At 41.0% G+C, this 19,223-nt stretch overlaps 1 protein-coding gene across 5 annotated transcripts in view; it reads left to right on the top strand.

The window, feature by feature from the left end:
- Positions 1-345: 345 nt before the first annotated feature.
- The window catches only part of SYNCRIP (synaptotagmin binding cytoplasmic RNA interacting protein), a 26,420-nt gene continuing 7,542 nt past the window's right edge, over positions 346-19,223 (top strand). For all 5 annotated transcript variants that reach the window (XM_072855412.1, XM_072855411.1, XM_072855410.1 and 2 more), the window contains exons 1-10: positions 346-480; positions 1,959-2,118; positions 3,001-3,119; positions 3,306-3,413; positions 5,134-5,247; positions 5,334-5,510; positions 10,574-10,709; positions 11,604-11,809; positions 16,741-16,890; positions 18,218-18,339. In XM_072855412.1, the coding sequence (XP_072711513.1) occupies positions 1,971-2,118; positions 3,001-3,119; positions 3,306-3,413; positions 5,134-5,247; positions 5,334-5,510; positions 10,574-10,709; positions 11,604-11,809; positions 16,741-16,890; positions 18,218-18,339 (1,280 nt within the window). In that variant the 5' untranslated portion in view covers positions 346-480; positions 1,959-1,970. The remainder of the gene's footprint in view (positions 481-1,958; positions 2,119-3,000; positions 3,120-3,305; positions 3,414-5,133; positions 5,248-5,333; positions 5,511-10,573; positions 10,710-11,603; positions 11,810-16,740; positions 16,891-18,217; positions 18,340-19,223) is intronic.

Raw genomic sequence — 19,223 nt, 5'->3', positions numbered from 1 at the left:
CGGCAGCGCGCGGCGTGCGCGAGGGCCGCGCGCCGCTGCCGGCTGACGCTCCAGCCGGGCGGGAGGCGGAGGGCGGCGCGCGCCGCTCCGCATGGAACGCCGAGCGCGTGGGGGACGGAGGGGAGGGCAGGAAACCGCGCGCGCGAGGGCGGGGCGTGCGGGCGCGCGCGCGCGGGCAGCCCGGCGGGCGGGGCGAGGCGATAACCCTTGCGGAGCTGCCTGGGAGACCCCGGGTTTGGGGCTGCGCCAGCGCGCGCGGCGCCTCCTCCTCTCCCCCCCCGCCCCTCGGAGCCGAGTGGAAGGGGCTGGGGTTGGTGCCAGCAGCGGCGTGAGCGCTCGAGCGGCCGCCATTTTACGCCAGCTCCAGCACACTGTCCGGACACACCGAGGGAGCGGAGAAGGGGGGCAGCTCCTCAGCACGCCGAGCCGCTAGCCGCGCCCGGAGCCCCTTCGCACGGCGTTTCACCCCCGCAGCGACAGGTCAGGGGCTGGGCGCCGGCGGGCGGGCCGGTGGGCTCGGGCTCGCCGCGGCTCGGAGCGGCGGCAGCCGCCCGCGGAGCGGGGTGGGAGCGCGCCGGGGCAGGGCCGGGCCGGGCGGCAGAGGGGGTTGAGGCGGCGGAGGGGAGCCGGCGGGTGGGGCGGGAGGCGCACGCTGGGGCCCTGCAGCGCTGTCGGGCCGGGGCCCGGCTGCCAGGCGCTGCGTGATGGGTGGAGGAGCTGGCTGCTTTCGTGGCCGCTGCTGTCGGGCGGGGGGCGGCCGTGCTGGGCCGGTGCCCGCGCACTAGGCCCGGCAGCTGGCCGGCGCTGGGGAGGCGGCGGCGGCCGTGGGGGCCCGGGCCGTCCCCGCGTGGAGCGCCTGGCTCTCGCCTCATTGTCCTGCCGGCTCCGCCGCTCCATTCATTGCCCGTGAGGGGCTGGGCCGGGCCGGGCCGGGGGGAGCCGCTCCGCAGCGGGGCGAGCCGCGACCTCGATGCCCGGCGTGTGTGTGGGGAGGGGGGCCGCTCGGGTCTCGCGTGTCCCCGGTCACGTCGTGAGGCGGTGGGCGGCGGGCAGCGGCGTTTCCCGGCCGGGAGGCGAGGCTGGCGGCGGGCCCCTGCATTGTTTCGGGGAGAAGTGTGGCTGGGGGCTGGCGGTGGGGCCGGGAGGCGCCGCGAGCTCCCGGCCGAGTGGTGAAATCGGGCCCGGGGTGTTGCAACCGCTCTCCAGGGGGAATAGGGTGAGAGGTGGGGAATGGCTGGGGCTTGGGGTGGGGGGGAGCCGCTCCTCCTGCGGGAGTGTGGCGGAGAGGGGGGGAAGTCGGTCACTGGAGGAAGTTGTAGGACATCTGAACGCGCAGAGCACGTGTTTCCATCGGGCTCATGGCGGCTGCCGCTGCCGCCGCCACTGTGGGTGGGTGCGGACTGGGAAGAGCGCTTTGTTCCTCTCGCTTGCCCGGCCGACACCGGAGTGGAGGCGGGAAGGGATCCCGGCCGCGCCCGGGGCCTGGAGAGGCGGCTCGCTCCGGGGGGCAGCGAGTTTGCGACGGGCGGTGGAGGCAGCCGCGGGTGTCAGTGACGGTATCGCAGTGGTAGCGGCGGCTGCATGTGGCAGGTTTGCTCTTCCTCCCACCTCCGCCATTGGTTTCTTGCTCCATTTCTAACTTGTTCAGAGCCTCTTAGGGAGCGTGTTAGAGAGACAGAGAGAGGGAGGTGAGTCAGAGTGTCTGGCAGGGTTGTGTAAAACCTGCAGTGAAAGCTACCCCACCCCCGCTAGACAGTGGTGTTAGGGCTTTCCTTTGTGTTAGTTCTTCTTTTGAGGAATTTTGTGCGTCTTCCAAAATTAAAAAGTACCAGGGAAGTGGTCTACGATTTTTTTTTTTTCTTGCAAGAATAGGGCAGTCTGTTGCATGTATTGTCACTTGAATTGTTCTGCTTGGAGATAATTTTAGCTTAATTATGATGCTTATTGCATTTGAACAGATATCTGGAAACATGGCTACTGAACATGTTAATGGGAATGGTACTGAAGAGCCCATGGATACTTCTGCTGCAGTTACCCATTCTGAGCATTTCCAGACATTGCTTGATGCTGGTTTACCACAGAAAGTTGCTGAAAAACTAGATGAAATTTACGTTGCAGGTAAGATGTAAAACTTGCAAAACCACACTTACAATATTTTATTGGATTCTGCTGTCTTTGGGCTAAAATAGCAACTTTTTGTGGTTTCCAAAAGTATGGGAACTGCAGTCTTACCAAAATCTGTGGATGTTTTCCGTTTAGTGCTTTAATTTGTCATAGTATTTTTCAGAGAAAAGTCTTGGGCCAGGTCACTTGGGGTGGGAAGGAGGAAAAGTGTGCAGGTGACCATAGCAACAGCTGGAGTAGGCAACAGATGATTTTTAGGAGGAGTAGGTGATGTGGTCTTTGTGTATTTTTTATAGTAGTTGTAGGTAACTGTAAGTAACTGAAGCCTTGGTATTCATCTTCTCATGTAAATGATGCTTTGTGACATAGTATTTGGGCTCATGGATGCAAAGGTTATTGTATTGTTTCTCTCAGCCATGGTAATAGCTAGCACTTTTTAAGCTTGATTTTTGGATTGTGGTGGTCACTTTTAGTGCTGCAGTTTATTTGGCTTTATAGTCTTCTCGAAATGTACCCAAGGTACCATTGCTAGGCAAGCTAAGTCAGGTTTTGATAGATCCTTCTGAATTCAGCTTCAGGATATTGAAAATAAACTTGGCCCGTGTAACATCTGGGTTTCACAGAAGTCAAATGAATACATAAATGCAGTAACTGTTACTCTAAATCTTAACTTTTTTTTTGACCCTTTTTGATGAAAAAAGGATTAAATACACTTAAATATTTACCTTTAAGAGGACTAAGTGTTTTCTTAGGTATAGTAACTTACATTAATCAGTGATTGATTTAGGGGTCACTGAAATGTGTTAGATGTGTTAAATGTGGTTAAACAAAGATTGCTGCCCAAATATAATTAGTAATTTTTTTTCTTTTTTCTAGGGCTAGTTGCACATAGTGATCTAGATGAAAGAGCTATTGAAGCTTTAAAGGAATTCAATGAAGAAGGTGCATTGGCAGTGCTTCAGCAGTTTAAAGACAGCGATCTCTCACATGTTCAGGTAATGTTAAGCAATTGAGAATATAATTGTTGAGGTATAAACTGCTATTTGACTGGCAAGAGGTTTGCTTAAGTCTCTTCAGTGATCCATATGTGATGTGTAAAACGGGCACTGTATTAGCTCAAGGTAAAATTAGATTTTGGCTTGTCATGTTTTCAGAACTGAAGATTAATGTATCTTTTGCAGAACAAAAGTGCCTTTTTATGTGGAGTCATGAAGACATACAGGCAGAGGGAAAAACAGGGGACCAAGGTGGCAGATTCTAGCAAAGGACCAGATGAGGCAAAAATTAAGGTATGTGCCTAAAAGATAAAAGTTATGCGGTCTATCTGTGGTTTTTCAAAGCTGTTGTGACAGATACCTTGATTCTTTTGGAACTGTGCTTTTCTTAAAAAGGCTGTTTTAGATTATTTGTCATTATTTGAAAGCTGTCACTTGCATTTTTATCTTACACTTCATCTTCTTCAAGAGGAAACTTAATATACTGTTAATTACTGGAACTGAATGTATATAAAAGTGAAGAAGATTTGACAGTTTGTGTTATGTCTAGTTGAGACAGTTCTATTTCACAGTCAGAAGTTTTTGGACACTTGTCAGCATAGATCTTTTGAATTCAGAATGCATAACTTCAGCTGGTGGTGCTTGTTGTTTGTTTGTTTGTTTTTTCCTTTCTCTTCAGCTCAGGTTTAAAGCAACTCCACAATAGGGAGGAGATACCACGTGTGTCTGAAAAGCCAGATTGTAATGGATTTAGGATTTAGCCCACTTCTTATGACATAATCACTGTTCTCATAAACTGTAACCCAAACTGTCTTAGTAACGGACATGTTATTTCTTGGACCAAGTCTCTGCTAGCAAGAGACTCCTGTCTCAAGAGTTAGGCATACTATGGTTTATTTTAAAATTCTGTGATGAGCAACTTTACCAAAGCTTAAGGAAAGGAAAACCATCTAAGCATGCTTAGTTGGTGTCTTTAAAAAGCGAGAGAATCTTTCATCTTTAACTTTTCATGTGTAAACCGCAAAATGAATGCGTTATATATCACAAATAACTATGTAGCTTGCGAAACTAGAAAACCTCTTCTCCTGACTTTGAGGCTGGGATGCCATTAATTATAAATTAAAAAAAACTCATACAGTTTTTGTCACTACCACATAAAACAACAACAATATGAGGACTTAGTTAACTAACTTGAAGTAGCATAGCTTTTACTGCTGATGGCTATAGCATTTAAAATAACTTTGCAATTTTCCAGTTGTGACATTACTAAGTCTTGATTATAATTAGGCTTGTTTAATGTGCTGTTTCTTTGTGTGTAGAGTTGATTTGTTTTTGTATAAAATTATTAAGAGACTAATTTCAGAGGAGTTTCTCATATATTTGCATACTGAATTTCATCTAACATTTTAAATTGGTAGTATATCTGTAACTGTATGCAGTGATTCTAGGGAGGATCAGTTATGTTGGGATGCTGTATGTGCCCACAAGGAATTTGAGGGGGAAGGGGGAGTATAGGAGAAAGGAAGTTGTACTACCACTTCAGTGGTGGGATACCTGAAGCAGTCAGTACAGTGTTCCAGGGGTGTAAGCACTTAAACATGTGTTCTTTAACTTCACACTTATGAGTAATCTCATTAAGTGAAGGGAACTCCTGTGCATAAATGTTTGCAGGATTGGACATGCCAAACAAGAAGTGGCTCAGACTAAGATCTTTTTAATTAAAGGGAAGCTCACTGCTCTATTACTTGGCCTTTTTTTTTTGTATGAAAATGAAGGAATTGGGGAAAACTCGATATGAATCTCTGATTTTCTAGCAGTGTTTCTTTACCTGATAGTTCCAATAAGTGTTTTGCAATTTTCTTGTAGTAGTACTAGCAGTAGGCTTGTTCACCTGTGCGAGTTACAAAGCAGTACAGTTTAAGAGGAATTATAAGCATGTCTGTTTGTGAATGAAGTGCATCTAAAATAGCTCAATTTGTATATGGCTTTAAAATTTTAAGTTTCTTACTTGAAGGCACTCTTGGAGAGAACCGGCTACACTCTTGATGTGACTACTGGACAGAGAAAGTATGGTGGACCTCCTCCAGAGTCTGTATATTCAGGACAGCAACCTTCTGTTGGTACAGAGGTAAGGAGAAGGAGATGCTTATGTAGATGTATTCTTACTCATTTGAAGTATTTTTTTATAAACAACACTCTGTATGTCTGTTGTAGATATTTGTGGGCAAGATTCCAAGAGACTTGTTCGAAGATGAACTTGTTCCATTATTTGAGAAAGCTGGCCCTATATGGGATCTCCGCTTAATGATGGATCCACTAACTGGTCTAAATAGAGGATACGCTTTTGTCACTTTTTGTACTAAAGAGGCAGCTCAGGAAGCTGTTAAGCTGGTAAGTTTTTTTTACTCACATTTTTTTTGTTTTAGGAATGCTCTCTGGCTTATAAGCAGTTGTCTTGATCCTAATGCTTAAATGTTTAAGATGAAACTGTCATTGATAGATCATTTCATAAATCTCCACTAGATCTTTTTAAATATTTCCACATTGTGTCTAAATTTTTCCTGGCTGTGTTAGGGACACGGGAAAAAAAAAAGCCAGTGGACTGCTGTTTTGTCCAGTTAGATGAGCCTTTAGCACTAAAAAAAGTTGTGTTAGCAGTAGTGACTTCTGAGCTGTCTGTGTCTGGCTGAGTTTGAGAGAAGCAATGTTGAGGTTGCAGTGGTACAGGGGAAGCGTGGGTCGGATTGCCCGTGATTTTCTCATTTGCTTGTGCACCAGCAGGGGGCCGCGTCCTGGAAAAATGCTTCTAAAGTGACAGGATTTCGCAAGATACTTTAGATGGGCAATAATCACTCTTGAGTGTTAAGGTCTGTTCTGTTTGCTGCAGCTGACTGGGAAAGTTGTAATCCTGACAGGTTAAAAAACATTGCCTCTGTTTTGCACAGAGGTGTGAAATAGTTTGATATAAGGAATAGGCCACTCTTAAGCTTTCCAGGTTTTATGCATGAAGTATCCATCACTGAAAAAAGAGGGGGAAAAGAAACATGGCCCTGATCCTCGCACTGCCCCTTTGTTTTTCTAGTTAAGTTGAATTTGAATTTTTTGAGCTAGTTACTGCTGCATTGATATGGCCAAGAGCAGTGTGTGGTATGACCCTCAAGAGCGCTAACTCATTCTGAGGTGTACTGATACTGTATTAATATAGTAGGGTTAAAAATCTGTTTTGTAATAAGGTACATCTTAAACTATTAAGGTACCCTATTGACGTGTTAATAATGTAAGTCGGTGGAGACAAATCAAGCTGAAGATGGGAATGTGTTTTGAAAAAGTATAGAAATGTCTACAAAAGTGGAAGTACAAAAATATCTGGTATATGTTGTTTAGCTTTTTAAATAAGAATGGTTGGTGTTCCTGTGCACCATCCAAATATACAGAGGATAACTGTTTATACCTCTTTGTACTTTCATGGTCAACCTAGCCATTTATATTGTGTGTGATCTCTTAAGAGTTATGCACATGGCTTAGCAAAACAGTGAATCAAATCAAGTGCATTCTCAGAGGCACCTAGTAAACGAGGAAAAAGGAATTTTTCTTCACTTAGCTGGATTTTGCTTAAGGGCAGCATGCTCTGAAAAGTCATTCAGGTTGTGTTTCCATAAAAGTAACATCAGATCCTAGCCTCAGTCTTCCACTAAATGGTACAAGGGAAGGAGGTACTTGGTGTCCCTTTATATCTGATCTTTGATGTGCAGAAAAAAAAAAGGCGTTGTGTTCTGTTTTTCACTTAAATAGCCACTGAGTGTAATAGTTGAAAAGTGGTGTGATTGATGGGGCAGTTTTTCAGCCTTCGTGCTAACTTCTTTGAGGGCAGGGTTAGTTTTAAATTGGATCCTGTGGCATTTGTCAGCTTTTGAATGATTCCAGCCATAGTTGGCTGGCTAGTTTGGTGTATTACAAGTTTCCCAGGTTGTCTAGGAGTGATTTGCAGGAGTACTAGCAAAATATTGCTGTAGAGCTCAGTTGAAAGTCATGGGTCTATCACTTGTATTAGTTATACATGTATGGGAGAGGCTGCTGACAGACCTCTTAGAAATGCTGAACCCTTGGTCCTAGCCATTTTAATATCCTACTATTTTAACAGGTGGTGGTCTTTTTGATACTACCTGTAATCTTCTGATGTGTATACAACTTATTTCCCAGCTTTCTGGACTCCCTGGGATAGGGGTTCTTTTGTTATTTCCCATCTTCATCCCAGAGGCTTTTTTTTTTTTCCCCATTCAGGACTCTGTGAAGTATAGTGAAAATAAGAATAAAAATCTCTGCATTGCCTGTAGGTTTCTGAGTAATAAGAGACAGTGATGAGGTTTTGTCAATACCCAAACTGCAGCAGAGAATAAACTGACCTGTCTTCAGGCTGTTGCAGTTGGTGTAACATATTTTGCATACAATTCATATTTGCCTGGCTGTTGTATCATCCACAGTCTTTTTAACAACTTAATGTAAAGCTGAATAAAATTTTTGAATAAACTTAGTGTTGACTTACCCTATTCATTAACCAGAAGAAATCTTGCAACTTAGAAGGTTGAAGCCTTGATTTTGTTTATGCATATACGTTTTTAAGTCAGTTAAAAAAGGGGAGAATTCCCAAAATTGTGTTTGAAATACCTTTGGGGCTGTGCTTGAGACAAAAATGGAGTGATGCTATGGCCTGATACTGAGAAGACTTACAGATATGAACAGTAACTAATTTTATGTCCAGTACGTAATCCAGTGTGGTTAACCCTCGCTGCTTAAGTAGAAATGGCATCTCAAATGTTCACACAAGTGCTGACTATCAGAAGTCTGATTTTTTTTTTTAACCCTGGGCATTTTTTTCCCTGTTAACATGTTTGTGTTTACCATCTGTTTTATACTGGTTGAGTTAAGGATTATAACTCCAGTTGTGTTCTTTTGCACACACGTTCAGTTCTCCCTCCCATTTCATATGAAAATTTCGGTTTTTCAGAAGATTTCTCAGTGATTAAGGTTACTGTAGACATGTACAGGATAAATACTTGTGAGGTAAAGCTTGTAGGAAAACATACTGAAAACTAGAGTAGCATATGGTGTATTTTTGACTAGAGCAAGTGTAAGCTTGATCAAAGTCCAGGTACAGGTGAGTTATTCAATTATGTCCTTTAAGCAGTTTGCCAGCTATGCATAGCAGTACAATTTGCCATTTGCTGCTGGAAATAAACTAAAATTGCTGATGAAAGTTTTAAGTGGATAAAATGGCAAGACAGACCTTATGCATACTTTGACCTGTTTGTGAGTAGGTTCTTAGAGAACTTAGCACAAAAAAAAAAAAAAATCTATCTCCTAGAGTGTGTAGAGGGTAGTGATATCTCTTATGAACTTCAGGCATTGATTCAGTGGTGACAGGAGGGGGAAGCAGTGTGCTGACATAGCTAATTTGGTAGCCTGACTGTTTTGGCAGTTTACCCAGATCATGATTTGGGCCTGTTCATGTCTCATCTAAGTTTACAGATGGTATGCAAACTATTTACCTAAAAACCACCAACTTTATATTCAAGAACACCTAATTCAAGACTGTTTTATTTGTGTTAAGAGAAACATACAATGAAAAGTTAATGTATTGTACTATGAAAAAACTACTAGAAACTACTGTCAATGTTGAATTGCAATATAGTAGAATATTTTAATTTTAAGTAACTATTTTGTTGCCATGAGTTGTATGAGAGGCTTTTTTTGAATTAAGTGCGTAGCCAGACTTTGGTCTTGGACTTTAATAGGAACAGTCCAATAATATCTTCTGTTATCCATATAGAATACACTATTTCAGTTGGAATGGTTGTCTAGTCCAACTGCCTGACTGCTTCAGGGCTGACCAAAAGTTAAAGCATTATTATTAAGGGCGTTGTCCAAATGCCTTTTTTAAACACTGACAACATGGGGCATTGACCACCTCTCCAGGAAGCCTGTTCCAGTGTTTGACCACCCTCTCAGTAAAAAAATGCTTCCTAATGTAAAGAAATGTTTCCTAATGTACACTTCAGTTAATAAAGAATCAGTTTGTGTCTTGTTTCCAGACTAATAAACTGTCAGCTTTTTTTAAAGGTGTTTCTTTAAAGTATTTTTAAGCTACTGTAATCTGTCTCTTCATTAATGCGTATAAGTCTGTTTATTAGTGATCATAATAATATATATACAGTCTTCCTATGCAGCTGTTTCCTACTTTAAAATCAACTATTCCTCTGCCACATGGGCAACAGATAATGGAGATAGAAGTATTTTACTGTAGCCTACTATGTTTTGAGACATAGTTGGGAAGATGCCACTCCAGATCCTTTTCACATGTACAGTTCTCCTTTAAGATCACTTTTGGTGCAGTTGTCTAGCTTTGAAAATTTTCGGTGATGTAGTTTTTGTTTCCACGAGATAAATATAAATAAATAAACATCTTCACCCTGATTCTAGTGTACAAAGCAAGAAGGGGTGTGGGAGAACTTGCCTATGCAGGAAGGTTTACCACCCAACACAAAATAACTCATAGAATAAATAGCTAGGTTAAATTTTAAAAAGCTGTCCTGATACTTGTCAATAAGATGTTGACCACAAAATACATTTTCCTAGCTAAAGAACTGTCTGTTGCAGGGTTTCCAGTTGGAAAGGGGTTGATGTACCACCAGTTGACCTCCCTGCTGCTTATTTGGATGATGCATGTCTGTGTCTGCATCTCAATGAAAGGCATTTTTTATCAACAGATGTCTACAGTAATACTGTTTTTTTTTTTTCCTTAAACTGCTGACTTGTTCAGGGTGTCTTCTAAACAATCTGTTATGGGAGAAGCATTTGAACAGAAGTCTTAGAATTTCAAGTCAGTAGAAGGTTGTTCTTGCTGTTTACTATGTTTACATGTGTAATCTATGTGCTTTGGAAAGTATTTGCCCATTGGTCTTCCATATTTTGTGGAGAAGACCTCATCATGGCTCTCCTTTTTTTGTTAACTATGGAACTTTGGAAGGGAATCTGACTTGAATTTTAACTCCTGTCTCATATTATACACAATTCAAGAATTCATAGGTACAATCTATAGAGGAACTTGCCTCTTTTTTCTGCACTGTTGTGAAGGGAGAAGCCTTGACCTTGATGACTTGGACTTAAGATTTACCTTTCATGGTTCTACATTAAAAAGTCTCTAAACAAATATATATTAAGAAAGAGGCTTGAACAAGAAGGGAGGAATAATTGTTGTCTGCAATTGTGGAGATATCTTAGAGAACACGGGTATACTTCAGAACAGTTGAATATGCATCATAAGAGAGTGTTAAGCTCCAAAGAATTTAATATATTACTAAACACTATGTTTGCAAAAGTAAAATATTGGTATGTTGCTGTTGGAGGGGAGTGAAAATTATCTGTAACTGATCATTTTTCAATTATTTTTCTTACAGTACAACAACCATGAAATTCGTTCTGGAAAACACATTGGTGTATGCATCTCTGTTGCCAATAATAGGCTTTTTGTTGGTTCTATTCCTAAGAGTAAAACCAAGGAGCAAATTGTTGAAGAATTTAGCAAAGTAACAGGTAAGTCAATAACTATGTTTTGTAGAGCTGGAGAGATGTCAGACATGATGAGTGATGAACTCTTGGCGTATGGTTGAATGATGATTAATCCAAATGAAGACCACTCATCACTTGTCCCGACTTTTAGGTGGTTTGTTTTTTTAAACTGTTGTTGTGCTGAGGGCTGAAATATTTATGATTAGACTAGATGTGTGGTTCCAAGTTTTACCTGGAGAATAAGTGTGTAATGTTTGAAAAAGCTGTTCAAAGAAATAGATGGTTTAATTATTTCAATACTAGTGGATGTTTTAAAACTTTTCAAGGCAAAACTGAAGCAGGTTGGAGAACGTAACTAGTTCTGTGCTTCAGAATTCTTAGTGATTTGATAAGGATCTCTTTTTGATAACAGCATATAAACTGGCAAGGTAACATTTGATGGCTTCCTGTGTTACCGAATGATGTACTTCAGGTTCCTTGGAGAAACCCTGAAACTTTTTAGATGTCTTAAAATCATGCAAGTTTGGTCTCTTGTTGTTTAGACGTCCATGGAAAAAACACATGCTGATAAGTGGCGTGACTTAAGGGTTTGAGAGGAGAACTGACAAAGCACAACTTTTGGCTGCCCAAAATGCTCTTCTCCATTCACTTAGAGGAAAGGTACTCTTCCATAGCTATTAAGCTTTCTTCACTTAATAAAAATGGAACCTGAGTTGGGGTAGTCTAATGTCTCTCTTTGAACATGTTGCTCTTGAAGGTAGGGAAATTTTATTATGTACGTGGTCTCAAAAGTCTAGTGTGTTCATGCTTTTTTGGAACCACTTGTTAGATGCATACTTACCAGAAGGATAATCCCTGCTTTATAATACAAATTCATGGATTGAAGCCATAACAGATAAATATTTTGCTTAATTTCAGAGGGTCTTACAGATGTCATATTGTATCATCAGCCTGATGACAAGAAAAAGAACCGGGGTTTCTGTTTCCTTGAATATGAAGATCATAAAACTGCTGCTCAGGCCAGACGTAGGTTAATGAGCGGCAAAGTGAAAGTCTGGGGAAATGTTGTTACGGTTGAATGGGCTGACCCTATAGAAGACCCAGATCCTGAAGTCATGGCAAAGGTAATAAGGCTATAAGGGAACCATAATACATTTAAAGTGCCTTGTTCCAAAGTAAGTACTTCCTGACAGCCTAAGTTTAAATAGCATATTTCAGCCTTCTTGACAGAGATGTTGTGGGTGAAATGACAAAAACATGAATACACTCTGGAATTGATGTGAATTTAAAAACTCTATTGACTGATGTTATTTTGTGCTCCCAAGGCTGAATGTTGAACATAATTCTTGCCAAAATGGCACATAGGGTGAGGTACTTAATTTCTCATCTGGAAGTGGTGGTGGTGACTCCAAAAGTTAAAATGGTTTTTTAGCTTAATATTTGGAGGGAAAGAAATCTAGATACAATCACAGAACAAGCCTTAATTCTTTTTAACCCTGCAACTTTGTTTATCACTTCAGAATTGGAACATGTCAGTAAGATGCACAAACGTATTTTCAAAGTTGGCTTTAGCAGTTACTTCTGAGAAGTTAGGCAATTACTTTGTAGTTGGAACTGTATCTTTATTTTTAATTTGGGGGGGGGGTTAATTCCTTAAAATACAAAGACTAGTAATATTTTGGATTTTGAATATTTTGGTGAAACTGAAGTCTGGACTGTTAACATTTTGTAGTATGCTGTAGCAGTTGTTTTATACATGTGTGCGATATTTTGCCAGAAACACATGAATATTTTTTCCATCAGATAATGCCCACCCTGTCTTTTTTCAGTTATGTTGTGTAGCTGAGTTGTTTAATGGAAACTCCTAGCTAGCCCATATCCTTATCTCTTTCTCTTTGCTTGCTTTTTGTCTGTGCTTTTACTCTCATCTGAGACACGTCACTTGCTGGAGTCCTACTTTGATGGACCTAGTAAGATAGCTTGGCTGGGATCTCCTCTTTGGTGAGCCATAAGGGAAAAGGGTTGGGGTGGGGGCTCATTTTAGGGAAAAAACTGCTTTTGTAATACAGGTATTACAGAAGCTTTTGGACTGGCCTGTCTGCAGACTTTATTTTTCTTGCCTGGCATCATAGACTGTCAGCAGCGGGGAAGAGTCTTGCAGGTAAAATTTGTCGAAGGTGGCACTTCCTAAATATGGCGAGCTATCTGTCTGTTCAGCTTCTTGGCTCAAAAGAGAAGAGACCTAATCCAGCAGATTTAAAATAAATGAGCAGGAGCTTCTGCTGACATGACAATAGATGAGCAGGAAGTGATAGGAGACATAATCAGGTATCTTTCCAAAGTAAGTTTACAGACATGGCGAGTGAAAGGCTGAAGAAATTAAAGCTTGATAGTGGTTTGCCCCATTTAAGATACAGTTTTTTGAATGTGTTAATGCCTTGTATTGTTTTGTATTTGAAGTGAGATGTGAAAAGGGAAGAAACATAAATACAGAAAATGTGAAGAAAATCAACTTGTGTACTTCTAGTGCCATATGCCAAAGATAGGGTGTGCAGCTTGGGTTGAAGACATATGGAAAAGTGAGACTATGTGAATGAGAATACTGAAAAAGTAGACAACATCTAGCTTGTGTCTGAAGGCAGAAGCTGAGACAAGCATTGGTGTCTGACCTTTCTCACTGGCTGCATCCCTTAGTTTATTCTTGCAACAAGGAAAGTCTGTTGCAAGTCTTTCTTGCCCACTTACTGTACATTTGGAGAAACTCTGCCCACATCTGGCACTTCTGGAAGTGTTAGGTTTACTTTCTGTTGCTTATTGTTGTCTTTCTCCTAAGAGAAAGAGCAGCTGAGCTGCTGCTGCAGTCAGTAATCTCCCAGATGATGTGAGCTGCAGGTTGGGTGTCATTGCTTCTGAGTACTGTCAATCTGGAGGAAAGGGAGAGCTTTTGACCCTTGTTGTCTTACACATTCCTGTGGTAGGAGGCTCTGGAGGAAATACTGTGAGTAGGAGGAGTAGGTTGCTTTTATCAGAATAATCGTTGTTTTTCTTTTCAAGATGGCTAGAAAAGCAAGTCCATAGGAGCAAACTGGGGGGAAAAGAAATTCACCTTTGTAGCCAAAAGGTGAATAGTGTTGTTCTAACTACGTTGCAGAAGCAGCATGTCATTTCATCAATAGATGGTCACCTACTAATTTAAATTTCTGAAATGTTTACTTGAGCCTTTTTTCCTTTCTCCTCCAGACTTTTGCTTAAATGTTATGGAGAGCACTGTATGGATGCATAGTTAAAATTTAAATGGGCTGTTACCTTAAATATGAAGTACCTTGAGCGTGATGAGGTAGAAAGCTAGATTCTGAAGCTAGACATACGTGCTACAGGAAGTTAGTGCTTGTACTGACAGATCAGACTATAATTGGTTAAGTAATTGATTTCTGGTCCAAAGTGAAGGTTTTTTTCCAACTTCTAGTAGCTGTGTTGATAGATCAATTTCTACTAAGTGTTATTTTGATGCCTGTTATACCTGTAGTGCGGTTAAATTTCTTAATGTTTTACTTGATTCCTGTAGCATGGCTGAGGCTACAGAGGATGTTCTGGAGTGGCAGGTTAAGCAGCTGAACAAAGTCTTGTGCTTGTGGCTGCCTGGTAGATTACAGGACAGGAGACAGGCTAGGAACCCTTGGAGAATGTGGTAATGAAGTCTGAAGTATTTGTGCTGTAGGTAAGAGGAGGAAAAGGAGCAGATCCTAGAAGTCCACTCTTAAGCAGTTTTAAAAGCGGGTTCTGCCTTTATGACAAAATACTGCTGCTGGGTATATTGCTTGTCAGGTGTTTATTTATGGATCCTTGGTGTTATAATCTATTAGCCTTAATGAAGAGGACCTCCCCCCCCCTTAGCTTAAATGAAGTAAAAATGGGTTCATCTTCTCTCAACCTATACTTTAACCTGCCTCCTAGCTTCAACATCTTTGGTTCAGATACGCTTTTAACCTGTAACATGACCAAAGATGTTAAAAAAATTCAGCTGTTAGAGATTAATGGATTTGTCTATACTGGAAAACATTTGAAATGGTTGCTTTTTACTTCTTTAAAAAATGTTGTGTTAGTGTATCTTTAACAAAAAACAATGATTTTTGAGGTTTTTAATTATGTCTGACACTATGTCAGTCATGGTGGATTTATTAGTGAAGGCTACTTAGGGTTCCTCATAAGATTCTAGTTTTCATCCTTTCCTACAGTACAAGAATAAGGAACATTTGTTTGAAAGTTACCGGTTTTTAAAACCATTGATTACATCATAAAACTTCCTGTAATTCATTTTCATGAAATAAGGTTAAGGTAGCAATTAGGACAGTTTACTAAAAATTATTATTACATATGGGTTACAAGAAATAAAGGTTGCTCTTGCCATCAAGGCATGTAGGAGAAGCTTAACACAGGACAGGAAGCAGCCTTCCTTGTGGAGCTGGCTATGACTTGTCTCCTGAGAATCAGCAAGAGTAACTATTGCCAAAGACAAGAGTTGATACACTGGGTCAGATTTATGATCTGTGGTATCCCTTCTTCCAAACTCTGCATCCCATCCTAGTTTGGCTAGCGAGTGAGACAAAGATTTATGGAAGTCTGTCCTGTTTGTTTTTAACTTAATTACATAGTAATTCTTCTAAAAAGGGTGTCTGGGTTTATTGAGTTCCTCTATGTGGCGGGAGTGGAGATTATAGCTCTGCTTCAAAAATCGAAGCATGCTTTGTTTGGTTCCTTCACACCCTGTGTTATTTGTGTTGACCTTCAGGGTTAGGAGCGGGAAATCAGTGCTGCCCTGTACAATGTTCACTTTTTGTCATCAGCTAGTTTGAAACCACTAGTAGCGGAGGGGATGTGAAAAGAAGTTGGAGGCCTTTGCAGCTGATGTGCAGCTGCATTGTAGGAAGGTAAGACTGTGAGTGTTCTTTGGCAGTAGGAGGTGACTAGACTGTCAGGGCATGGTGGCAGTGTATGGAAGGGACTCTCCCCAACAAAGTCAAAGAGGCTTGTAAATTGTGAGAACTCATGGATGACATCATGCAAACATGCTAATGTACTGTCATTTAGCGCAGCCTCAGTGTGGACGCAAGGACAAGAGGAAAGAGTCTAGTTTAAGCCTTTGTCAGACTGCTCTGTATTTTCTTTTATTGTAAACGGTGGTTGATGAAACTTTATATTGATGATTTAGTCACTATCAGGCAGTTAATAGGGCATTATCTCAATAGTTGAAAGATAACCAGCCTCTCTGATCTTACAAGCTGCATAGCAGTCTTTGTGTAGCTTAAGAGCCATATTGCGTGCTTTAGAGAGCTGGGGGAGGGAATAGACTTTCAGAGTTATTTGCAGGTGGCTGTTCCTCGAGGGAAGGACACAGTTTGACTTGTGAGAAAGTCCAAGGGTGACTTAGCAGTGTCAGCCTTAGTGTCCCCTTCTGTCTGTGTTCTCTCTTCTAGCTGTGGATTCAGGTCACTGAGTGCTCCTCAGGCAAGCACAGTCCTGATGCTAGGTATTTGGTGTAGCTATAGCATGGGAGCCACAAGTTAAGCAGCTTGAGAGCTGCAGGCCTGTCACCTCTGACCTAGATATTATAGTGATGACTGTTCTGCAAGTACCTGAGCAGAAACCTGTCTAAACAATGACATGTTATGATAAGTTAATTATTTTGTGTGTAACCCATCCTGGTTGCCTTCTTTCAAGTTTGAAAGTGTTCTGAGTTGAAAATTACTGCTGCTAGGATTCTTTTAAACATTAACACAAATTGGATTGACTTTCAGGATGCTAATACTTATTAAATCTGTCTTCAAACATGATTATATATTTCTATTAGGGAATTTTGGAGCTAACTTATGCTGTATGAACCTGTAAATATACATATTCATGTATATGTGTATAAAATGCTGTACATAAAATGTAATGATGTTTTCAGTACTGCCAGTAATAATGACTTGCAAAACATCGTTTTGTGTTTTGGAATTGGATCATACTTAAGTCTTTTTTTTTCCTTCCCCCCCCCCCCTTTTTTTTTTCTTCTTAGGTAAAAGTTTTGTTTGTACGCAATCTTGCCAATACTGTAACAGAGGAGATACTAGAAAAGGCCTTCAGTCAGTTTGGAAAGCTAGAGCGAGTGAAGAAGCTAAAAGACTATGCTTTCATTCATTTTGATGAACGGGATGGTGCTGTAAAAGTAAGTAAAGAGGACTCTTCACTGTGTGTGTGTGTAAGTAGTGACTAAATATAACATTTAGAAGCTGTATATGTCTCAACTTCAGAAAAAGCTCTGTCTGGAGAAATGGTAACACATTGTCACTGGTAACTTTGTCCTCTCTGGGTGCCTCCTAGGAAGACGCAGTTGCTAGCTTGAAAAGCGGATCTTAGATGCACCTATCCTAAGTAATTCTGCTGATGAGTATCTAAGATAATCATATGTGTTATCATTTGAAACTGAAGTGCCAGAAGTTGAATGACTCTTCTCACCAAATTGTTGGTAGAATCTAAAGCAGTTTCTCTAGGGCAGATGATAGAAACTTGGGTGATCTTTTTATTTTCCAGGAACAGAATGACTACCTTTTTATGGTGTGCAATAAGCACCTTTTCTTTTTCATGAGAGGTGCTGGACAATTGAGTAATTGTCATTCCGGGATTTTGCTAGCCTGTTCTTGGTGTTTTTTCTCCTGTCATTGTTGTTAGGAAGGGAAAATGTAATTCCTCTCCTGCCTATAGTGTATCTATTTTTTATGTTCTGTGGGAGGATGCGGGATACAAGGGATTCAGTTTTTCTTACTCATCCAGATGCCTTAAAGCAGATGCTTAGGAAGATGATGGAAAGAGTCTTTTCATAGGATATGTATCCCATCAAATCTTAGCTATGTAGAGTCCCTAAAAGTGGTAGAATCTTTAGGATTCCCCTGCTTGAATTTAACTTGTAGCAATTGCTGTGACTCATGGGAATTGTACGTGTGTATGTTGGCAGTTTTGTGGTGGTTTTTATTTTTTTTTTTTTTTGATGGTGGTTTGTTTTGTGTGGGGTTTTTTTGTGGTCAGAATGAGACTCTTTAATTCTAATTTTTGGCTTCTGGTTTAAAAAGAAAGTTACATTTGTTACAAGTAAAGGAATAAAAACATGCACTGATCTCTAGCTTTAGTAGTGTTTGCATGTGTGCTGACATTAGAAATTTATTCCCTTATTGCAAAATCTGTACTTTCAGAGGACAGTTCCGTCACTTTGTTAATTGAAACAGCTTGCAAAGATTGAAGCCTATTTACAGTTTTGAGTGGAAGATTTCTAAACTGATATATGCAGTCCTGGGTTTGAGAGCCAAGTTAAGAGGAAATGCATAACTCTGGAACCCATGATACTATGCTGTCTGATTATTTAAAAATTTTTTTTAGCTTTATATTGTTATGTTACCTCTGGATAACGAATTTTAAAATGCATGCTCTAAAAGACAGAATAAAATTAATAACTTCAGATATGTTTAGAAGTATATTTAAAGTCTGGTTAATTCCTTCAGGCAATGGAAGAAATGAATGGCAAAGATTTAGAGGGAGAAAACATTGAAATTGTTTTTGCTAAGCCACCAGATCAAAAAAGGAAAGAACGGAAAGCTCAAAGACAAGCGGCTAAAAATCAGATGTAAGTGTAAATGCATGCATATGTTGTATTACTTCTGAAAGACATGTACACTCCTACAGAATTAGAACTTCTGGGTATTTTAGTAGGTATGCTATAGTGTATACAGGTTTTCTAGCTTCTCTGAAAATAGTGGATTCATATAAGTTGTTTGCGTTTTGCTTAAGATCTAGTAGTGGTGTTAGTGAGAATTCAGATACTGTCTTGCTCTGCTCGTTGAGTGTGAGAGCACCAGAGGAAATGTTTGAAGGTCATGAAATGTACACACTTCTTGCTTTTTATTCTAAACTTTCAGTACTTCTGCACTGATATGTCACGTGGATGAACTTAGCAACATGTGCTCTTCCCAGCAGGCTTTAGCAGTACTGGTACAGCCCCCCCTGTTTACTAAAGTACCCACTGAAAGGAGGATCCTGACGTTCTTTTTTGCCACTTCCAGAAGATAGATCTGCTCTTGAAGCTTATAAACTTATACTAATAGGTATCTTGCACTAATAAATGCTGAACATGGCAAAAAAAAAAAAAAAAGACACTTCTTGCTAGTGTGTTCTGCTTAATGTTCTCATGTGTTTTCCTTCTTGGATATCTTGTAGCTTTCCTAACCATCTTTCCTCCCCCACCTTATTTCCAAAAATAACTTCTGCTAGTGCTGCTGTGCAGCATCCAAGAAGACAGAATAGTGAGGTTACCAGATTAGTACAGGTCTCCAGATGGTGACCTACTGTACACATGGAATTGGTTAAGTTTGCTGTGCTTACAGTTCTCATAACTTTCTTGGCCCTTTTTATTCTTCTTCCTTGGGCATCTGGTGTTACTATAAGAAGTGGATTTCTTCTTTTTTCTTTCTCTTCTTTTCTATGCCAGGCAGGCCTCTTCTGTTCTGCTTA

The sequence above is a fragment of the Ciconia boyciana genome, chromosome 3 (genome assembly GCF_034638445.1).
Source record: "Ciconia boyciana chromosome 3, ASM3463844v1, whole genome shotgun sequence".
NCBI classification, from domain to species: Eukaryota; Metazoa; Chordata; class Aves; order Ciconiiformes; family Ciconiidae; genus Ciconia; species Ciconia boyciana.
Note: the sequence above shows the minus strand (reverse complement) of the source record. Positions and strands in the feature narration are given on the sequence as shown.